Source organism: Sarcophilus harrisii, chromosome 3, assembly GCF_902635505.1.
Source record: "Sarcophilus harrisii chromosome 3, mSarHar1.11, whole genome shotgun sequence".
In the NCBI taxonomy this organism is placed as follows: domain Eukaryota; kingdom Metazoa; phylum Chordata; class Mammalia; order Dasyuromorphia; family Dasyuridae; genus Sarcophilus; species Sarcophilus harrisii.
This window is the reverse complement of record NC_045428.1, coordinates 479,928,535-479,951,229: the sequence shown is the minus strand read 5'-3', so window position 1 is coordinate 479,951,229 and position 22,695 is coordinate 479,928,535. Positions and strand designations below refer to the sequence as shown.

Sequence of the window (22,695 nt, the reverse complement as noted above, 5' to 3'; positions counted from 1 at the left end):
GGATTCGTTCACAACTCCACCAAAAATGCATCAGTGTCCCAGCTTTCACACATCCCCTCCAACATTCATCATTATTTTTTCCTGTCATCTTAGCCAATCTGACAGGTGTGTAGTGGTATCTCAGAGTTGTCTTAATTTGCATTTTTCTGATTTGGAACACTCTTTCATATGAGTGGTAATAGTTTCAACTTCATCATCTGAAAATTGTCTGTTCATATCCTTTGACCATTTATCAATTGGAGAATGGCTTGATTTCTTATAAATTAGAGTCAGTTCTCTATATATTTTGGAAATGAGGCCTTTATCAAAACTTTTAACTGTGAAGATGTTTTCCCAGTTTGTTGCTTCCCTTCTAATCTTGTTGGCATTAGTTTTGTTTGTACAAAGGCTTTTTAATTTGATGTAATCAAAATTTTCTATTTTGTGATCAATAATGGTCTCTAGTTCATCTTTGGTCACAAATTTCTTCCTCTTCCATAGGTCTAAGAGATAAACTATCCTATGTTTCTCTAATTTATTTATAATCTCATTCTTTATGCCTAAATCATGGACCCATTTTGATCTTATCTAGGTACATGGTGTTAAGTGTGGGTCCATGCCTAATTTCTGTCATTCTAATTTCCAGTTATCCCAGCAGTTTTTGTCAAATAATGAATTCTTATCCAAAAATTTAGGATCTTTGGGTTTGTCAAATACTAGATTGCTAGAGTTGACTATTCTGTCTTGTGAACCTAACCTGTTCTACTGATCAACTAATCTATTTCTTAGTGCTTTTGGTGACTGCTGCTTTATAATATAGTTTCAGATCAGGTACAGCTAGGCTACCTTCATTTGATTTTTTTTTCATTAATTCCCTTGAGATTCTCAACCTTTTATTACTCCATATGAATTTTGCTGTTATTTTTTCTAGATCATTAAAGTATTTTCTTGGAATTCTGATTGGTATAGCATTAAAAAAATAAATTAGTTTAGGGAGCATTGTCATCTTTATTATATTCACTCAGTCTATCCAAGAGCACTTAATATTTTTCCAATTATTTAAGTCTGACTTTATTTGTGTGGAAAGTTTTTCGTAATTTTGCTCATATAATTCCTGACTTTCCTTTGGTAGATATATTCAAAAATATTTTATGCTGTCAACAGTTATTTTGAATGGAATTTCTCTTTCTATCTCTTGCTATTGGATTTTGTTGGTGATGTATAAAAATGCTGAGGATTTATGGGAATTTATTTTATATCTTGCAACTTTGCTAAAGTTATGAATTATTTCTAATAGCTTTTTAGTAGAATCTCTGGGGTTCTCTAAGTATGCCATCATATCATCTGCAAAGAGTGATAATTTGGTTTCCTCATTGCCTACTCTAATTCCTTTAATCTCTATCTCGACTCTTATTGCTGAGGTTAGTGTTCCTAATACAATATTGAATAATAATGGTGATAGTGGGCAACCTTGCTTTGCTCCAGATCTTACTGGGGAAGGTTCCAGTTTTTCCCCATTGCATATGATGTTTACTGATGGTTTTAAATATATGCTCCTGACTATTTTAAGAAAAAGTCCATTTATTCCTATACTCTCAAGTGTTTTTATTAGGAATGGATGTTGGATTTTATCAAATGCTTTTTCTGCATCTATTGAGATGATCATATGGTTTTTGCTAGTTTGGTTATTGATATAGTCAATTATGCTAATAGTTTTCCTAATATTGAACCAGCCCTGCATTCCTGGTATAAATCCTACTTGGTCATAGTGTATTATCCTGGGGATGATTTTCTGTAATCTTTTTCCTAATATTTTATTAAGATTTTTAGCATCAATATTCATTAGGGAGATTAGTCTGTAATTTTCTTTCTCTGTTTTCAGCCTACCTGGTTTAGGTATCAGTACCATGTCTGTGTCGTAAAAGGAGTTTGGTGGGACTCCTTCAGTCCCTATTTTTTCAAATAGTTTATATAGCATTGGAATTAATTGTTATTTAAATGTTTGGTTTGGTAGAATTCACAGGTAAATCCATCTGGTCCTGGAGATTTTTTCTTAGGGAGTGGGTTAATAGCTTGTTCTATTTCTTTTTCTAAGATGGGACTGTGTAGGATATTTACTTCTTCCTCTGGTAATCTGGGCAAGCTACATTTTTGAAGGTATTCTTCCATTTCATTTAAGTTGTCGAATTTATCGGCATAAAGTTGGGCAAAGTAATTCCTAATTATTGCTCTAATATCCTCTTCGTTAGTGGTGAGTTCTCCCTTTTCATTTTTAAGACTAACAATTTGATTTTCCTCTTTCCTTTTTTTAATCAGATTTACTAAGGGTTTGTCTATTTTGTTGGTTTTTTCTACAGAAAACTACAGAAATGTAGTTCCCAAGATTTCTTTTTACCTTTTTAGTTTTCTCTTGAGTTCTAAATTTGTAGATCAAACTTTTTGTTAAGTTCTGGCTTTTTCAGCTTATTTTGTTGAATGACCATCTTCTTCCCTGGAAAAAGATGCTCATTCTGGCTGGGTAAGTTATTTTTGGTTGCATACTGTGTTCCTTAGCCTTTTGGAATATCATATTCCAGACCTTTCAATCTTTTAATGTGGATGCTGCTAGATCCTGGGTGATCCTTATTGTGGTTCCTCTATATTTTAATTGAGTTTTTCCAGCCACTTGCAGTACGTTTTTCTTTGTTTGAGGGTTCTGGCATTTGTGCACTATATTTCTTGGTGTTTTGATTTTAGGATCCCTTTCAGTAGGTGATCGATGAATTCTTTCAATGTCTATTTTACCCTCTATTTCTATGACTTTTGGGCAGTTCTCTTTGATAATTTCCTGGAAAATAGTGTCCAGGCTCCTTTTATCATCATATTTTTCTGGGAGTCCAATAATTCTCAGATTGTCTCTCCTAGATCTGTTTTCCAGGTCTGTTGTTTTCCCAAGAAGGTATTTCACATTTTTCTCTATTGTTTGATTTTTTTGTTTTGCTTGACTGATTCTTGTTGTCTCCTCGAGTCATTCAATTCCATTTGTTTGATTCTGATTTTCAGTGAAGTGTTTTCTTCACTCACTTTTTTATATGTTTTTCTAATTGTCCAATTGAGTTGTTTTGTTCTATGCAATTTTTTTTCCATTTCGCCAATTTTATTTTTTAGAGAGCCATTTTCTGTTTCCAGTTCACTAATCCTATTTTTCAAGGATTTCATTTCTTTATCCACTCTGTCTTTAAGTGAGTGGGATGACTTCTCCAGACTCTCTTGCCAAGCCTCCCTCTCCTTTTCCCATTTTTCTTCTAGCTCCCTTGTGAGAACCTTTTTAATTTCTTCTATGAGATTCATCTGTGCTGAGGAACAGACGATCTCCTCCTGTGGGGATTCACCTGGAGACAATCTGCTTTTAGTCTCCTCAGGGTTTAGAGTCTGCTCTCTGTCCGTATAAAAGCTGTCAATGGTTAAAGTCCTTTTTTTTTTTTTTTTTTTTTGCTCATTTTGTCAGAGAAGGATCAGAGACAAACTAGCAAAGAAAAAAAGAAAAAACCCGAAAGTGGTTTTTTTTTTTTTTTTTTTTTTTGGGGGGGGGGGAAGGGCTGGGTGGTGTTACTGAGCTTCCTCTACAGACTGAGGGGGCAGCAGCGAGGCACTAGCAGGGCTGTGCTGCTCTTGTGCTCAGAGACTCTGAGAGCTGCTGAGATGCTGTGGGGGGGTGGCCAGGTCCCGAGAGACTCCAGCTGTTTGGGGTTGTATTCTTCACCCCCAGTGTTTTTAGCTTCTCTGCTGGGCTGCTGACTTGCTGCCAGGGCAAAGTATCCAATCCTGTAGCAAAGCTCTCCCCACAGGGATGGCTGAGATCACACACACCCCAACCCCTTCCGGTCTGCTCAGCTGTGAGCTGCCTGCCGAGCTCCTGCTGCCGCTGCCCTCAGCCTGTGCCCGATCTAAAACCGTCCAGCCCTCGAGCAAAAACAGACCTTTCCTGGCAAATCTCATATGCCTTCTCCGTAACTATTTGTGGGGATTTTTTTTCAGTCAAGCATTAATTCAGAGGCTTGTAATGAGATGGATTCTGAGAGAAAATGGGGAGCTTAGGCACCTGTGTGCCTCCTCTCTGCCATCTTAGCCAAAAGTCCTGTACATTTGAGATACACTTTTGATATGTGTCCTGAATTCTGACAATTTTATGGAATCTTACTCTATATTCATAACTACTATAAAATAATGGAACCAATTTCACTCACCTTAATGTTCCATTTCAGCTAATAAGTTGGAAGATCCTGACTTCAGAAATGACTTTTTATTTAGAGTAATCATGGCTCTCAGGTCAATCACACTCCAATAATGCTCAGTAAGTAGAATTCAGTGTAGTTCAAAGAACATCTTTCAGAAAGGCACTAGACACTTATAGTCTTTTCCTATGTTTCCCCTCCAGAATCATCTGAAGAGGAGGAAAAAGAGGAGGAGGAAGAGGAGGAGATGGAAGAAGAGGAAGAGGAGGAGGAAGAAGATGAAGAAGAAGAAGAAGAAGAAATAGGAAGAAGAGGAGGACAAGTTGGAGGAGGAAGAGGAAGAGGACAAAAACAAGAAGAGTTAGAGGTGAAAGAGGACCCAGTGATGTCACAGATAGGGACTTACTGCTTATCAGGTAATTACCCCCACAATTTAAGACCAAACATTGAATCTCGGATCTGCTAACAACCCCAATTAATTGTTAAATAAACCTGATTCTCAGGAAAACTTCAGATGAGCAGTGTGATGCAATAGAAAAAGCCCTTAACTAAATATCAGAAGATCTGCATTAAAGTCATGTCTCTTCTTATTATTAGCTATATAACTTCTTGTGAATGAATCAAAATGATGGAACATTTCTTGACCCATCTGTAAAATTCAAATAATAATTTCAATGTTACCATTCTTCCAAAGATGCTGGAAAAATCAAATGAGATAATAGCTGTGAACTTTTTAAAACTATAGAGTAAATAATTTAAAAACTATATAATATTATAAAAGTATAAAATATTGTTTTTGTGTTGGTATTTTTGTGCACTATTTTGACCACCAGGTTAAAAAAAAAGTCTTTTCTTCCAAGCAAATTTCAAAGAATTATCTTCCCATTTTATTCATTTATTCTTACAAAATGAAATTTATTGCTCTCATAGAAACATTTGAGACATTTTTCCAAGATGACAAAAAATAAGGATGTGGAATAAATAGAATTGTAAAATCAAGGAATAATCCTTTTTCATAAATTTTGGGATTTTTTTTTTTTTTTTTTTGTAGTTCCTCCTGAACTCCATAATGAGTTCAAGCTCTGCTGCCCAGAGTATTACAAGAGATTGAAGAAAACCATGGAAGGAGAGGTACATTATTGGAACAAGTGTAAAAAGAGAGAGACAATAATCCTTTTCAAGTATAGAATATGGGAATATTTAAATTTGTTTGTTTTTGTTTTTACCTGGAAAAAACTAGATCACCTTGAGAATAAGGAAAGCTCTTAATCTGGTCATGTCTAGACCTCAGATTTCTGGCCTTTCATTCACAGAGAATAAAATGTCTCCCATTATCAGATTCCATTAGGAGGACCTAATCATTTTAAATTCAATTTAACAGATTTTTTTTATTAAAACTATTTATTTTTTAAAACATGTGTATAGACAGTACTTCAACATTAGCCCTTGCAAGACCTTGTGTTCCAGTCCCCCTCTCCCCGCCTTATCCCATGTCCTCCCCTAGAGCTAAACATGGTAGAAATATTTGTTAAATCTAATATATGCATACATATTTATATAATTATCATGCCACACAAGAAAAATCAAATCAAATCAGTACAGAGAGAGAGAAAGAGAAAAAGAGAGAGAGAGAGAGAGAGAGAGAAAACCAAAATAAAATTCAAGTAAATAACTCCAAAAAGAGTGAAAATGCTGTTTTGTGAACCACACACAGTTCCCACAGTCCTCTCTTTGGGTGTAGATGGCTCTCTTCATCATTTAACAATTGGAACTGGTTTGAATCAGTCTCATTGTTGAAGAGAGCTATGTGTATCAGAATTGATCATCATATAGTCCTATCATTGCCATGTATAATGGTCTCATGGTTTTACTCATTTCACTTAGCATCAGCTCATGAAAGTCTCTCCAGGTCTTTCTGAAATCATCTTCCTGGTCATTTCTTACAGAACAATAATATTCCATAACATTCATATACCATAACTTATTCAGCCATTCTCCAATTGATGGGCATCCACTCAGTTTTCAGTTTCTTACTACCACAAAAAGGGCTGTCACAAACATTTTTGCACATGTGGGTCCTTTTCCCTCCTTTAAGATCACTTTGGGATATAAGCCCAGTAGAAACACTGCTGGATAAAAGGGTATGCACAGTTTGATTGCTTTTTGAGCATAGTTCCAAATTGCTCTCCAGAATGGTTGGATCCATTCACAATTTTACCAACAATGTATCAGTGACCCAGTTTTCCCACATTCCCTGCAGCATTTGTCCTTGTCTTTTCCTGTCCTTTTAGCCCATCTGAGAGATGTGTATTGGTATCTTAGAGTTGTCTTAATTTGCATTTCTCTGATCAAATAGTGATTTGGAGCACCTTTTCATGACTAGAAATAGTTTCAATTTCTTCATCTGAAAATTGTCTGTTCATATCCTTTAACCATTTATCATTTGAAAAATGGCTTGAATTCTTATAAATTAGAGTCAATTCTCTATATATTTTGGAAATGAGACTTTATCAGAACCTTTGAATGTAAAATTGTTTTCTTAGTTTATTGCTTCCCTTCTAATCTTGTCTGCATTAGTTTTGTTTGTACAAAAAAATTTTTAACTTAATATAATGGAAATTTTTTATTTTGTGGTCAATAATGACCTCTAGTTCTTTTTTGGTCACAAATTCCTTCCTTCTCCACAGAACTGAGAGGTAAACAATCCTATTCTTCTAATTTATTTCTACTTTACTTCTAATTTATTTATAATCTATTTCTTTATGTGTAGATCATGAACCCACATTGACCTTATCTTGGTATATGGTGTTAGATGTGAGTCAGTGCCTAGGTTCTGCCATACTAATTTCCAGTTTTCCCAGCAGTTTTTGTCAAAAAGTGAATTCTTATCCCAAAGCTGGGGTCTTTGGGTTTGTCAAACACTAGAGTGCTATAGTCATTGACTATTTTGTCTTGTAAACCTAACTTATTCCACTGACTGACTACTCTCTTAGCCAATACCCAAATGGTTTTGATGACTGTTGCTTTATAATATAGTTTTAGATCTGGTACAGCTACGCCACCTTCATTTGCATTTTTTCATTAATTCCCTTGAAATTCTTGACCTTTTGTTCTTCCAGATGAAGTTTGTTGTTATTTTTTCTAGGTCAGCAAAATAGTTTATTGGAAGTTTGTTTGGGAAATAGATTAGGTAGTATTGTCCTCTTTTTTATAATCGCTCTACCTATCCAAGAGCACTTGACGTTTTTCCAGTTGTTAAGCTCTGACTTTATTTGTGTGGAAAGTGTTTTGTAGTTTTGCTCATACAGTTCATGACTTTACTTTGATAGATAGATTCTCAAATATTTTATCCTATCAACAGTTATTTCAAATGAAATTTCTCTTTATATCTCTTGATGTTGGATTTTGTTAGTGATGCATAAAAATGCTGATGATTTATATAGATTTAATTTAGATAGATTTAATTTAATAAATTAATTTAATTTAAAATAATTTAATTTAATTAATATAAATTAATTAATATAGATAATTTAATTTAATATATAAAATAAATATAGATAATTTAATTAATTATCCTGCAAGTTTGCTAAAATTGTGGGTTGTTTGTAATCATTTTTAGTTGATTCTCTAAAGTTCTCTAAGCATAGCATCATATCTTCTGCAAAGAATGATAATTTGGTTTCCTCATTATCTACACTAATTCCTTTAATATCTTTTTCTTCTCTTGTTGTCAAAGCTAGTATTTTAATACAATATTGAATAGTAATGGTGATAGTGGGCAACCTTGTTTCACTCCTGATCTTATTGGGAATGGTTTTAATAAATGCTACTGATTATTTTAAAGAAAAGTCCATTTATTCCTATCCTCTCTAATGTTTTTAATAGGAAAGGATGTTGGATTTTATCAAATGCTTTTTCTGCATCTATTGAGATGACCATATGGTTTTTGTTAGTTTTGTTACTGATAAAGTCAATTATGCTAAAAGTTTTCCTAATATTGAATCAACCCTGGATTTCTGACATAAATCCTACTTGGTCATGATGTATTGTCCTGGGGATGATTTTCTGTAATCTTTCTGCTAATATTTTATTTATGATTTTTGCATCAATATTCATTAGGGAATTCGGTCTATAATTTTCTTTCTCAGTTTTTAGGTAAACCTGCCTGGTTTAGGTATCAGTACCAGATTTTTAAAGGAATTATTATGTGTCTGATAGTCTTTTAAATGGTATATAACTAAAGTTTTTGAAAGGAAAATGAAGAGATCACAAATACAAACTATGTAAATCAAAAAGAAGAAAGGGATTGCTCTAAAGCAACCTATATGGATACAGATGGAACTTTTTAGTTAATTGTTAAAGAGACATGTAGAAAATATGGAAGCAAGGGTAGTTGAAGGAGCATGAAAACAAAAACCTGGCAGAGTCTCATAAGAATACTCTCTGAAATGCTAAAGCTACTGATGCAGTTCACAAATTTTTTCTCTTCATTCACATGACAGGCATTCTAGGCATTCATCATTTTTACGTGTATTTTTCCAATAGCCTCTTAGTCTGAATCCTTGCATCCAGCTTCATTCTCCTGTTTCTCCTAGAAAAAGATGCCAAATTGGTATCATGAAAGTAAAGGTCTTATCTTGTCTCTTGCCACTTCAAATGTCTTCTGTGGAACTTTATTGTTACTATGGTGAAATGTAGACTAATTTATAAAGCCCTTCATGATCTGGCATTAATTTATCTTTCCAGAAAGGCTGTGTATTTCTTCACCCACTTCTCATTTTCCTCTTCATTTAAAAAAATCTTTTCTTTTGTTACTCATTTATATGAAAAATTTTTCCAACTTTTTCTCTCCCTTCATCCTTCTCCCAGTTCATATTCCATTCTTTTTTACATTATCATATTATAATAAACTCTTACCCATGCACTCTATGCATATAGATTCCTAACTACTCTCATAATAATTAATTTTCTAGTAGTTACATGTACTATCTTTCATATAAGAATGTAAACAATTTAACTTTATTGAGTCTCTTATGGTTTCTCTTCCATGTTTATATTTTTATGCTACTCTTTCATCTTATGTTTGAATGACAATTTTTCTATTCAATGCTGGTCTTTCCTTCAGGATTGCTTAATTTTTTTTTCTATTTTATTAAATGTTCCTATCTCCCTTATGATTATACTTAATTTTGCTCGATAACTTATTCTTGTTAGTAATCTTCATTCCTTTGACTTCCATATTATCACATTCTAAGTCATCTTTTTCTTTAAGTGATAAGAACTAAATCTTGTGTGATACTGGCTGTGCTTCCTTGGCATTTTGGGTTTTTTTTCCTTCTGGTGACTTTCAATATTTTCTACTTGATCCAGAGGCTATGGAGTTTAACTATAATATTCTTGGGAGTTTTCATTTTAGGTTCTCTTTCAGAAAGTGACCAGTGAATTCTTTTAATTTCTAATTTGGCTCTGAGCCTTTAAAATCTGCGGAACTTTATAAATTCTGCTAAAACATTTACTACTTTATCTTTTTGTTATGGGTAAAATCAGTTTTAACATTTGTTTTTAAATTTTTGAGTTCCAAATATTCTCTTATTTTCCCTCCCAAATGCACCTCCACCCTATTAAGAAGACAAGCAATGCAATATAGATTATTTATATGGATTCAAACAAAAAATTTCCATAAAGTCATATTATGAAAAACCATAGACCACTCAAAAAATACTCAAGAATATTCAAGAAAAAGAAAATTTTAAAAAGAATGCTTTAATATCTACTCAGACACCATCAGGTATTTCTCTGAATATGGATAGCATTTTTCACCATAAATCCTTCAAAGATGCCTTGGATCATTGCATTGCTGAGAATAGCAAACTCTCAATATCTACACAGACACCATCAGGTATTTCTCTGGATATAGATAACATTTTTCACCATAAATCCTTCAGAGATGACTTGGATCATTGTATTGTTGAGAGTAGCAAACTCATCCAGAGTCAATCATCTCACAATATTGCTATTATGTTGCACATAGTACATTTCACTTTCCCACAGCTCAATAAAGTCTTCCCAGATTTTTCTGAGAACATTCACTTCATCATTTCTTTTATCACAATAATATCCCATCATTATCACATACCTTAATTTGGTTAGCCATTCCTTAATTAATGGACATCTCCTCAATTTCTAATTCTTTGCCCCCAGAAAAACTGCTATGACTATATTTGTTTATAGAGATCCCTTTCATTTTTGATATTATCTTTTTTGGAATATCTACTTAATAGGTCAAAGGATATTTATGGTTTTATAATGCTTTTGGTAATGGTTTAATCAGTTCATAATACTACCAGTCATGTTGTACTTTCCCTTACTTTCCCTCCAGCATTTATCATTATTTTTTTCCTGTCACCTTAGCCAGTCTTAGAAGTGTGAGGTGGTACCTCAGAGTTATTTAATTTGCATTTTTCTAATTAAGAGTGATTTGGAACATTTTTTCATATGACTATAGATGGCTTTAATTTCATCATCTGAAAACTGCCTGTTCATATCCTTTCACCATTTATCAATTGAGGAATGATTTATATTCTTATAATTTTGACAGTTTTTTATAAATTTTAGAACAGAGACCTTTATCAGAAACACTGGTTGTAAAAGTCCCCACTCCCACTCCCCCCGCAACTTTTTACTTCCCCTTTAATCTTGTTTCTGGTCTTCCCTGTTACAATAGTTATGTTCAAGGTTCCTTTCTACTTCTGCTCATTTATTTCACTTTTCTTTTTGTATTTCCTTTTTTTATACTTTTATCAACAAGCTCTGCTCCTGGGGCAAAGAGGACACTGTCTGAAGCTTCTTGTGCAGCTCTGAGCCTTGTTACACAAGGGGTAGCTTTGCTGCCTTTTTTTAGGAAACACACTGGTTCCCAAGAACTTGCTCTCAGAGCTGGGCCTGGAGGCTTCTCTATTGGTCTGCTCTTCTATTAAGGTAGGACCTGGGTCTTAGTTGCTAAACTGCTATGATTAAGACCCTCTTAGTGGCTTTCCCAGATTCTGTCTGAGCTGAGCTGAATACCCCTTTTCATCCTTGTGAGACTGACCTTTCTTGAAGTTTTTCCAATCTCTCTATAGCTGGAGAGGGGTTTCATTCTTTCAGACTCTGTTCAGAGGCTTGGTTTCATGTGTTTTTTGAGGGAAAATGAGAAGTGCTATATGCTTCCTGGCTTCACTTAATCATCTTGACTCCCCATCGTAACGTAAGTTTCTATGGTCTGAATTTTGTTTATGTTGTCTGTTCATTTCCCAAGCCTATTAATTGACTTTTAATTCCTTAATAGGACTCTACTTCAGAGTGGAGCTTGCACTGTCCTAAGTTTCAAATTTTCCCCTCAGCTCTTTTCAGAGATACTTTTAGAGATCTGTTACTGTTCAGTTCTAAACTAGTTTAATGTGAGGAGAGGTGTTAACTGCTCTCCTAGCCTGTGCTCTAGTTTGTTAAGTATGGTCACATGTACTCTCTTTTTGCCTTGGAACTGTTATGAGGGACCCTGGTGCACTGTAGCTGCAAGCTCTTGTGTGCTAGTGCTTCTCCTCACTCTGGAACTGCCACCCAGGATTGGGACCTGCATCCAAGTATGGACAAAGCAAGAGAGACCTAGCTAAGTGCTAGCAAAGACATCCCTCTAATCCCCTTGTGACCTTTATCATCTTTGGGCTGAGAGCCCAGGAAGCAGCAGCAGCTGATTATGATGATTCAGTGGCTCCCAAGACTTACTCTTGGTTTGCTAGGGCTGGGGCTGTGCTGGTGTTTTCTGCATTGGAATGTGCTCCACCCTCAGCCTGGTGGAACAGACCTTCCCTGATTATCTTCTAAGTTGTTTTGGTCTGGCCTGAACTTTGTGCTTATGCAAATAAAATTTCTGCTCCTTTGGACTTATGCTGATTAGGCCTCTACTCTCCAAAACATAAATCTTTCTCAGTCCTGGAACTGTTTCCTAGAAATGGGTAATAGGTAAAGGAACTGCCAGATAGCACCTGAGGTACACCAAGTATTAGCACAGGGATTCCCCCTAATAACTTTCTGATTAGATGTTTACCTCATCACTCTTGATATAACCATTGCCGCTGTTGCTGAGCTGGAAAAATGAGATAATGTGACTTTTAAATCTTTTTTCTTTTATTATTATACTCAGAATTTGATATGAATCATTTAAAATGATGTTTAGAAAGTTGACTTGGGAGAGTTCAGCAGAAATGTTGAATTTCTTTTTTCCATCTTAGCTCTACCCCTCATTTTCGCCAAATAAATTTGGTCCATTCACACTAATGGCTAATATGTCAGAAGAATACTGTAGCTATAATTTACTGAGGTGTTAGCATAAAATTTATTGTAACTTCACATTTTATTCTTTAGAATAAAATTAGAGGAAAAAAGGGGGAAGAGGAAGCAGTATTTATATGATGAATATAAAAAAAAAATCATTAATAGTTCAATATAAGTGTCTAAAGATGTCTCCAATGAAATGACCTGGGAATAATGTGCTTGGTTCTGGGCTCTTTAACATCTGATACATTGATTCTTAATTATCAAGGATTCTTTTAAATTGTATTATTTTGCACATATTTTTTATTTACAATTTAGTTATGTGAATGTGTCTCCTAGAAGGATGTAGGTCTTTGAAGTTGATAATAATTATTATTTTTGGTATATTTTTATATAGCCTATCCCTTTTACCTGTGTTGTGGTCTTAATAAATTACTGCTGAATACAGAAGATTGAAACCTTGTTTGTCTTAGGTTGTGCTGGTTGTGTTTTAGTATAGAGTGAGTACTTTGCATTAGCAATAGATTCTTACAATTTGGAATTCTTTACTCTCAGTCTCTGAGAGTACCCAGTGATGAGACTCCATCATCCTGGGACCAGTGATGCTGAAAAGTGGAAGCTTCTTTACTTGGTTAAAAATTACACAGACATTGTTTGCCTAGATTAGAGTATGCACTGCCTCCATACACAATTTTAGGTTTTGGTAAGAGAAAGTTTTCAAAATGGCCCAAAGTTATCTAAAATTGCCTAAAGTTATGGTATATATATTTGAAGGAATACTATTTTGTACTATAAGAAATCACAAAAGGGATAGTTTCAGAAAAATCTAGGAGGATTTATCTGACTTACTGTAAGGTGAAGTGAGAGAATCAGGAAAACAATGTACATAGCAATAACAATATTGTAAAAATACATTGTAAAAGACAGTAACTAATCATTACAATGATTGATCACAACTACAGTGGATTTATGACATAAAATGGTGCTTATATCTAGACAGGGAACTTATGATACTAGCTTGCAGTTTGAAGTGTATTTTGTTTTTCCTTTATTTTCTTTCCTTTTAGTTTTAAAATATAATATGATGTATGTTTTATTTTATATTTGCAATTACTTCTCAATCTGGTTTGGGTTTTACTCTGCAATGTTGTAGAACACACTATTTCTGATACCTTTATTTAAAGAGATTCTTAAATGATGTAAATAATCTTTAGGAGAGGAGGAGATTAGGGCTATGGAGTTTCAAAATGGGGGAAAGATGATTGGAAAGCCCCAAACATATTAGAGAAAAAACAATGAATAATAATGATAATGATGATGATGATGATGATAATAATAGTAATTCTATAGCTAGCTTTTCTGTAGAGCTTTAAGTTTCGCAAAGTGCTTTATACATATTATCTAATTTTTATCCTTACAACTCTGTGAGTTAGAAGTCAATAGTATCCCCATTTTATAAATAAATAATTAAGGCAAGCAGAAAGGTTGTCTTGCTTAGGCACAAATAGCTAATAACTGTGGCAAGATTGGATTTAGGTATTCCTGACTGCAAGTCTATTTTATTATTTAGTTGCTTCTTTTAAAACATTAACAATACCTACTCAAGTTGAAATAAGGTTCATTATTATCTACAGTATTGCTAAATCAAGCATATGTCAATAAATTAGGTGAAGATCAGTGTCAGCTCTTCCTAACAGCTCTGTTTGGGTTCAAGAGACAAACAGGAAGAAATGAGGTGAACTCATCCTATTTCTATTCCCTATAGATTTATCCCATAAAGGAAAAGAATGACCGTAAACGCCAGGCTCTCATTATCTGTAACACTAAATTTGATCACCTTCGTCAACGAAGTAGTGCTAAACATGATATTTTGGGAATGACTAAAGTACTTAAAGATTTGGGATATAATGTGGATGTCAGAGAAAACCTTACAGCTAAGGTAAGGACCACAGCTCACCTCCCCATTTAACTCTTTCCAAAAGACATAGAAACATTGACTGACATATAATCAAAAGGCCAATCTCAGAATATTACACTGACCCAGATTAGTGTACTCCAATGTGGTTTTTTATTTTATGATTATTATTTTGCAAGGCAACTGGGATTAAGTGACCTACACAGCTCAGAAGTGTTAAATGTCTGAGGATGGATTTGAAATCAGGTCCTCCTGATTCCAGAGCTGTTTCTCTATACCTTGTACCATCTAGCAGTTCTAAGATTTTTAAAGGGATTTTTAAAAGGACATACCATGGATCTGAACTTCATGGTTCTCTTAAAGATTTTGACCTTGAATAATCACTGGTTTATGACCCTGTTAATTACTATCTCATTGCCACAACTCAAATTCTGCTGTCTATTTTATTAATCCACATGATTGCTTTCCTCAGCACTGGTCCCTCAGTTTTATTTTACATTTCTTGTCACAATGAATCCATAGTTAAGACTCTTTTTTTTTCAGATTTTATCTGTTTTATCTATTACTTTTCATATTTCTAAATTCATTTCTAATATCTGGACTAGCCAATGAGTCATCCTCTATAACGATATCATCAACAAAAATTTTTATAAAGAAAGAAAGGAAGATATATATATATATATATATGTGTGTGTGTGTGTGTGTGTGTGTGTGTATACACACACCTACCTACATATATATACATACATGTATATACACATATAACTACCTACCTACATATATGTGCATGTACATATAGATTAGATATAGAGATAGTTATATGGAGATGTAGATATGTATATGTATATGTGTTTGTGACTGCTTAAATATCCAGAATGCAACTTTTTAGGTGTACATGCTGTACATGTTCCTTAGCAAATGAATTTCCTTATTTACTTACGTCATATTTACCCCTCCATTTATAAGGAAAAAAAGACAAAATATAAATTCCTGGGAGAAGCTATTCATTGTAATATACAAGCAGTATCATAAAGCAGTGGTTTCTCTATTTCTCAAATAATAAGGAAAGCCATATCATTTTGTATCCTTATGAAGAGTCCATGACAAACACCATGTTTTGCTGTGTTGTTTGCTTCTCCTGTAGCTCCTGTAGGCACTGATAACCCACTAGCATATCACATATTTTTCTTCAAGTGTGAAATACTGTCCTGCAAACAAAATTATTCTTCAAAAAAGATCTCCCAGTTCACAAATTCTCCACTCATTAACCACTCCCCTACCCTGGAAGTCCCTGCCTTCCACAATAGAAAAACACATCTTCCCTAGGAATGCTCTTCAGTGGTATCCTTTGCCTTCTTTTGGGCAACCTATAGATGCAGTCCCACCAGACTATCAGGTTCTGTCTTCTTGTCTTGTGAAATCAGCTGCAATTAATTTGTATCTGGAATAGTAATCTTTTATTTTGAGGTAAGGACTGATTACTTTCCAAAAGAAACTCTTCTGACATTTTTTTACTGAGTATTCCTAATTATCTTTTGAATGTCTCTTAGCAAATGGAATCAGAGTTGAAGGCATTTGCTGCCCGTGAAGAACACTTGCAGTCTGATAGCACATTTTTGGTATTCATGTCTCATGGCATCTGGGATGGTATCTGTGGGATAAGGCATGAAGAGAAAAACCCAGATGTGCTGGCCACTAATACCATCTTCCAAACTTTCAATAACAACAATTGTCCCAATCTAAGAGGTAAACCCAAGGTTATCATCATCCAGGCATGCCGAGGAGGTAAGTGTTTGGCTATAAATTGATCTAAATATATTCAATCACTGACAGTACCCTGCAGTATAGTTTATACTTTCCTTGGGACAGGGATTATAATTGAATAGCCTTTAATAATATAAACTGATATGTTCTTCTGTAAAGATATTGTCCAATATAGATTCATTCTAGATTGTTTTGATCCCCAAACTCCCACTCACCCCATCTTCCAGTTTGGAAACACAATCCATTTATTGTCTCTTGTGTAGAACTATAATCTTGGTAAAATAAGAATTTGGTAGGTTAGTAAATGAGTGAAAGTCTCTCTATGTATGTGCATGTGTTTGTGTATGTAAAGTCATTCATGAAATCTCTGATAGAGAATTGCTTGCTTTGATTAATGATTATAACAGTTGTTTGTGATGAGGGACTAACAACTCATTTTTTTCTTCCAGATGGCAGAGGCATGATTTGGGTGCAAGACAAAAAAGGATATTCTCCAGACCATGTCTGGTCCTTTCAAGTTAACAGAGAGTTTAACTTTGCATGTGATTCTATTAGAATGGAGCATGTGGAAAAGGACTTCATTGCTTTTTGTTCTACAACCCCACGTAAGTTGCTTCTTAGAAAGGAATTTAGAGATACTTCAACAGAGAATGATTTGTTATAGTTTCTATTGGTTTGTGATAACCTGGAATGTGTCTTGGATTAAAATCTAAAGTTCTTCCATTGTTTTATTGCTCCCTAATCCCATTTGGGGTTTCTTTGCAATGATAGTGGAATACTTTGCCATTTCATTCGCCAGCTCATTTTATATCATAAAGGAAACTGAGGCAAACATGGTTCAGTACCTTGCCCAGGGTCACACAGCTAATAAGTATCTGAGAACTTAGACTGGACGAACCCTGATTGGTGACCCTGCCTTAGTAAATCAATGATAAGTTTTAGAAGGACAGGAAGTTTTGAGATAATAGAACAGATTTGAATCTAACTTTCTTCTAGTCATTATTCTGTGAATCTTGTCTCATTAGTCTTGTAAAGGAAGCTCTAAAAACAAATAGGTCAGAAATGAGGATTCAAGATTAAGATTTTCTAAGTACTTCCCTGGCAATTAATATCACAGAGAATCAAAACACATCACTTACCTAGTTAAGTCCTATGCTATGTAATTGCAGTAAAATCCAGCCAATATCAATAACTGATATTTTAAACTTTACATGTAATGGCATCTTTACAATAAATGGCAGTCCATTTATTAACAGCTATCATTGTCAAAGGAGAAAGGAAGTGATTCCCACAAGTCTTTCATTTGTATCTAATTTTCTGGGTGATTTATTAGTGGTGAAGTAAGCAATCCTACATAGTGGTGGAATGAAACAAAGTGTAAAAATAATGTTGGAGATCCTATACAAATTTATACTTAAAAATTATTTTAATTCTCCATTAAGTTAATCTTGCATATCTTTGTTCTAGAGGCTTCAGGGATTAGAATGGAACAGAAGAACAGGAAACACTCTAACTGACTTACTAATTGTTAAAAGAAAGTATGAGAATAAACAATTGAAATGAAAAGACTTCTAGTTTTGAGTTCAGAATCTTTGGGTTTGAATATGGATATGCATACATATATGTATATTTATATATACACACATATATATTTATATATATATATGTATACATATGGGCATTCACAAATATGTATATTCATATGTATATGTATATATACAAACATATATATATTATCTGTATAATGTAAAATCAATATATATAATATATAAATTCATATGCAGTGTACAAATGCTTAAATATGTGCAACACATATATGTTCTATTACATTAATCTATATATAAATATTATGTGTTATCTATAATATATAAAGTATATACAAATATACAGTGTAAGGAGTATATATGTGTATACAATACATGCACATATAAATACTGCAAAAGCTCATATATATGTATGTATGATATCTATATGCATATATCTGTTAGGCTTTGGGGTCTGGAAACCTTGTTCCATTTCTCTATTACTTTATATATAGACCTGCATTGTTTTAATCACTGTTTTTATTTAGGCCACCTTAACACTTAGCAAAATTGAGCTTTGAGGGAATAAGGAATGGATTTGGTATTGAGATGGGATATATAATTTCTTTGAGAAAGTATTCCTGAATGAGGTCATTCCCCTCTAGCAAAACAGATCAGTAACATTTCTGCATTCTATTTACCTAGATGAGCATTTAGATTAAGTGACTTGCACAGGATTGCTCAGATAGTATATATTTGAGGCTACATTTAAACCTAGGTCCTTCTGGCTCCAAGGCACTTTTTTAAAATATACTCTGCCTTGCAAATCATTATTAATAAGGAAAGTTGAAAGTGGAGAAGAGAGATAGAAGTGAAGTTCTCCAAATATAAATGGCTTAGTCAAGGTATCCTGCATTAGATAGAACTTTATTTCTGCAGCACCTAGTTGTCAGTGCCCTGAATGTTTTTTCTTGGACTTAAGAATATCAGAGATCACTTGTCTTCTCTCAGTTTCAGTTTCTTCATTTATAAAATAGGAATAATAATTTCATCTATTTCAGTGTTGTTATTAAGATCAGAGGAGAAAACATGTTTTCTTCACAAATCTTAAACCACTACATAAATGCTAGTTATTGTAATTGTTGTTATTATCACTATTCACAGATACACAAAGTTCATGCTTGGCATTCTGTTTCTATGACTCAATATCACTATTGTGCTGTATGCTGCATTTCCTCTGCTGTAGCTCTCTATTTTGTTATGACTACCATTAGGCCTCCAACAAACTTTTCCTGAACAATTTTCACTCCACTTTCATATTTATGTTCATTACTTTATTTTTTCCTCTCCCTTTGGCCCAGATTGTAATTTTTTTTTAATAGCCTTTTATTTACAGGATATATACATGGGTAACTTTACCGCATTAACAATTGCCAAACCTCTTGTTCCAATTTTTCACCTCTTACCCCCCCCCCCCCCTAGATGGCAGGATGACCAGTAGATGTTAAATATATTAAAATATAAATTAGATACACAATAAGTATACATGACCAAAACGTTATTTTGCTGTACAAAAAGAATCAGACTCTGAAATATTGTACAATTAGCTTGTGAAGGAAATAAAAATGCAGGTGTGCATAAATATAGGGATTGGAATTCAATGTAATGGTTTTAGTCATCTCCCAGAGTTCTTTTTCTGGGCATAGCTAGTTCAGTTCATTACTGCTCCATGAGAAATGATTTGGTTGATCTTGTTGCTGAGGATGTCCTGGTCCATCAGAACTGGTCATCATATAGGGGGTGGAGCCAAGATGGCGGAGAAGACACACGCGACTTTCTAAGCTCTTCTCTTACCCTCTTTATCAATATTATATCGAGCCTCAAAAATAGTCTTGACTGCTACAATTCGTAAAGATAAGAAGTAGAACAACTCACCGGCAAGAAAATCTGCAGTCTCGCCAAAAAGGTTGGTTCCGGGGCCAGGGGAGATCAGCAGACTGGGAGAGAAATTAGGTTCCGAGGAGAGTCTCAAACGGAGGGTGAAAGCACAGATCCAGCACATGCCGCCAGAGCCCCAACCCGCAGTACGGGCTTTTCCTTGGGGCAGTTGTGATCCTGCACGGCAGGAGGACGAGCCCGGTTAGCCTAATCTGCACAGTGGGGAGCTCAGCTTGGGGCCATAGAGCTTTTCCAGGGCTGATTTGCATCAGGCAGAAACGCTGGGCAGAGTTTGTGGTCTCGCGGTCTGTGGTCAGCTGCAATACTCACAGTCCCACAAGAGGTCTCGCCTAGGGCGGTGACACTTTCACCCCTTAGTCTCTGTGCCAGGGCAATCGATAATCCACTCAGCCCTACTAAGCAGTTTGATAGCTCGGCCAGTGCTGAATCCACTTCCTGTTGGGGGAAGGGAAAACTCTCACCCAGAGCACTCCCATACCTCGGAGACGGAAATCGGTTTACATCTTTCCCTGCTCTGCAGAGGAAGCTGGTAACCCCCTTGCCTAGGAGACCTACCCTAAAGGCTTTAAAACATGAATAAAAAGATGAAAAGAACAATCGACAGCTTCTATGCAGAAAAAGAGCAGGTCAGCAAACCTGAAGAGACCTCAAACAGCAAAAATGCATCAGACTGTCCTCCTTACATAATGCTCTCATAGAAGAGACCATTAAAAGTCTCAAAGAGAGTTAGAAGATAAATGGGGAAAGGAAAGAGAAGCCTACAAAGAGAGCAACAACTTCCTGAAATACGAATTGAAAAATAAAGAATTCACTACAAAGTAGGATTTGTGAATTGAAAAGACAAAGAACTGCAAGAAAGTAGGAACCATGAATTGAAAAGACAAAGAACACGCAAGAAAGTAGGATCTGTGAATTGAAAAAGAAAATAATTCACTAAAAAAAAATTAGTGAAATGGAAAAATTCCACAGACCAAAACAATACATTCAAAAACTCAATTGGACATATACAGAAAGAAGTAAAAAGCTATTGAAGAAAAATAATTCTTTAAAAATTAGAACTGAACAATTGAAACTAATGATTCATTGAGACAGCAAGAATCAGTCAAGCAAAACAAAAATGACAAACTGGAAAACCACTGAATTATCTACTTGCAAAACGACAGACTTGGAAAATAGATCTAGGAGAGATAATCTGAGGATTATTGGACTTTCTGAAAACTATGATGAAAAAAAGAGCCTAGATACTATTTTACAAGAAATCATCAAAGAGAACTGCCCACATGTAATAGAATCAGAAGGTAAAATAGGCATTGAAAGAATTCATCAACACCTTCTGAAAGAAACCCTAAAATAAAACCCCAAGGAATATTGTGGCAAAATTTCAGAACTATAAGATTAAGGAAAAAATTTTACAAGCAGGAAAAAAAAAAAACATTTAAATACCGAGGTGCCACAATAAGGATCACCCAAGATCTGGCTGCCTCTACCTAAAGGAAAGAAGGGCCTGGAATATGATATTCCGAAAGGCACAAGAACTTGAGATGCAGCCAAGAATAAACTACCCAGCTAAGCTGAGCATTTTCTTCCAGGGAAGAAGATGGACATTTAACGAAACAAATGAATTCCATTTGTTTCTGAAGAAAACCAGAACTAAACAAAAATTTGATCTACAAAGAATAGAACTAAGAGATGAAAAAAGGTAAAAATAACTCCGAGAATTGTTTTGTGGGATATACAAAAAGAATACATGTATAAATTGTACTGATATAACATAAAAAGGAAGTAGATATGGGAAAGGGATGATGGCAGAATAAGGGGGAAGGAGGGATAAAAGGGAAACCAATCCCACAAAGAGGCTAAGGAAACTATCATATCTGAGGGAATTTAGAGGGGGAGGAACATTGTGGAATCTTAGTCTCGCAGAGTTGGCTCAAAAAGAAAAAAAAAATAATTGACATTTTTTTAGAAAAAACCTCTCGCCCCCATTAAAAACGGGGGAGAAAAGGGAAAAAGAAAAAGATAATAAGGAAGGAAGGGGGAAAGACTCAAAGGGGAGGGAGGGATTATAAAGGGATGAGTATCGTACAAGAGGGTACATAAGTTTAAAAGGGGAAGAGGGTTGGGGGAGGCAAGAATAAGTAAAGCAAATCTGGGGTTTTTAGGATGGCAGGAAATCAATTTAGTAATTTAACCAAATGGAATTGGATGAACTCCCCCCAAAGAGGCGATAGCAGACTGGATCAAAAGTCAGAACCCTACAATATTTTGTTTACAAGAAACACATTTAAAGAGGGGATGCATATGGTAAAAAGTAAAAAGGCTGGAGCAAAACAATCTTCAGGTGAAGTCAAAAAAAGGGGGTAGCCATCCTTATCTCAGATCAAGCAAAAGCAAAAATTGATCTAATTAAAAGAGATAAGGAAGGAAACCCATCCTGCCAAGGGTAGCATAAACAACGAACAATATAATTTAAAACATATATAACCAAGTGGTATGGACCCAACTTCCTAAAGGAGAAGTTAAGAGAGTTGCAAGAAGAAATAGACAAAAAACAATAGTAGGAGATCTCAACCCACTCCAGAATTAGACAAACAAACCACAAAACAAATAAGAAAGAAATTAAAAAGTAAATAAATAAGAAAAATTAGGTTTGTTGGATCGTTGGAGAAAATTGAATGGAGATAGAAGGAATATACTTTCTTCCAAGTTCATGGAACCTATTCAAAAATTGACCATATATTAGGACATAAAGACCTAAAATTACATGCAAGAAAGCAGAAATAGTAAATGCTTTTTTTCAGATCATGATGCAATAAAAACTCATTCAACAAAAAAGTTAGGGGAAATAGACCAAAAGTAATTGGAAACAAAACAACTTCAAAGAATGATTGGGTGAAGAAAATTATAGATACAATTAATAATTCCCAAGATAATGACAATTGGACATCATACCAAAAATTTGTGGGATGCAGCCAAAGCTTGGGGAATTTTAATCCTTGAGGCTTCGAATAAAACAGAAAAGAAAAGA

The 22,695-nt window shown here is 34.6% G+C and overlaps 1 protein-coding gene across 2 annotated transcripts in view; it reads left to right on the top strand.

The window, feature by feature from the left end:
• The window catches only part of LOC100914126 (caspase-4), a 45,182-nt gene that overhangs the window by 3,519 nt on the left and 18,968 nt on the right, over nucleotides 1-22,695 (top strand). Inside the window, exons 3-8 of one of the 2 annotated variants that reach the window (XM_023501130.2) lie at nucleotides 4,397-4,609; nucleotides 5,245-5,324; nucleotides 14,272-14,445; nucleotides 15,972-16,206; nucleotides 16,635-16,790; nucleotides 17,653-17,813. In XM_023501130.2, coding sequence (XP_023356898.2) covers nucleotides 4,397-4,609; nucleotides 5,245-5,324; nucleotides 14,272-14,445; nucleotides 15,972-16,206; nucleotides 16,635-16,790; nucleotides 17,653-17,702 — 908 coding nt within the window. In that variant the 3' untranslated portion in view covers nucleotides 17,703-17,813. Of the gene's footprint in view, nucleotides 1-4,396; nucleotides 4,610-5,244; nucleotides 5,325-14,271; nucleotides 14,446-15,971; nucleotides 16,207-16,634; nucleotides 16,791-17,652; nucleotides 17,814-22,695 lie in introns of those variants that run through there. The other variant, XM_012546961.3, reaches the window with a different exon arrangement.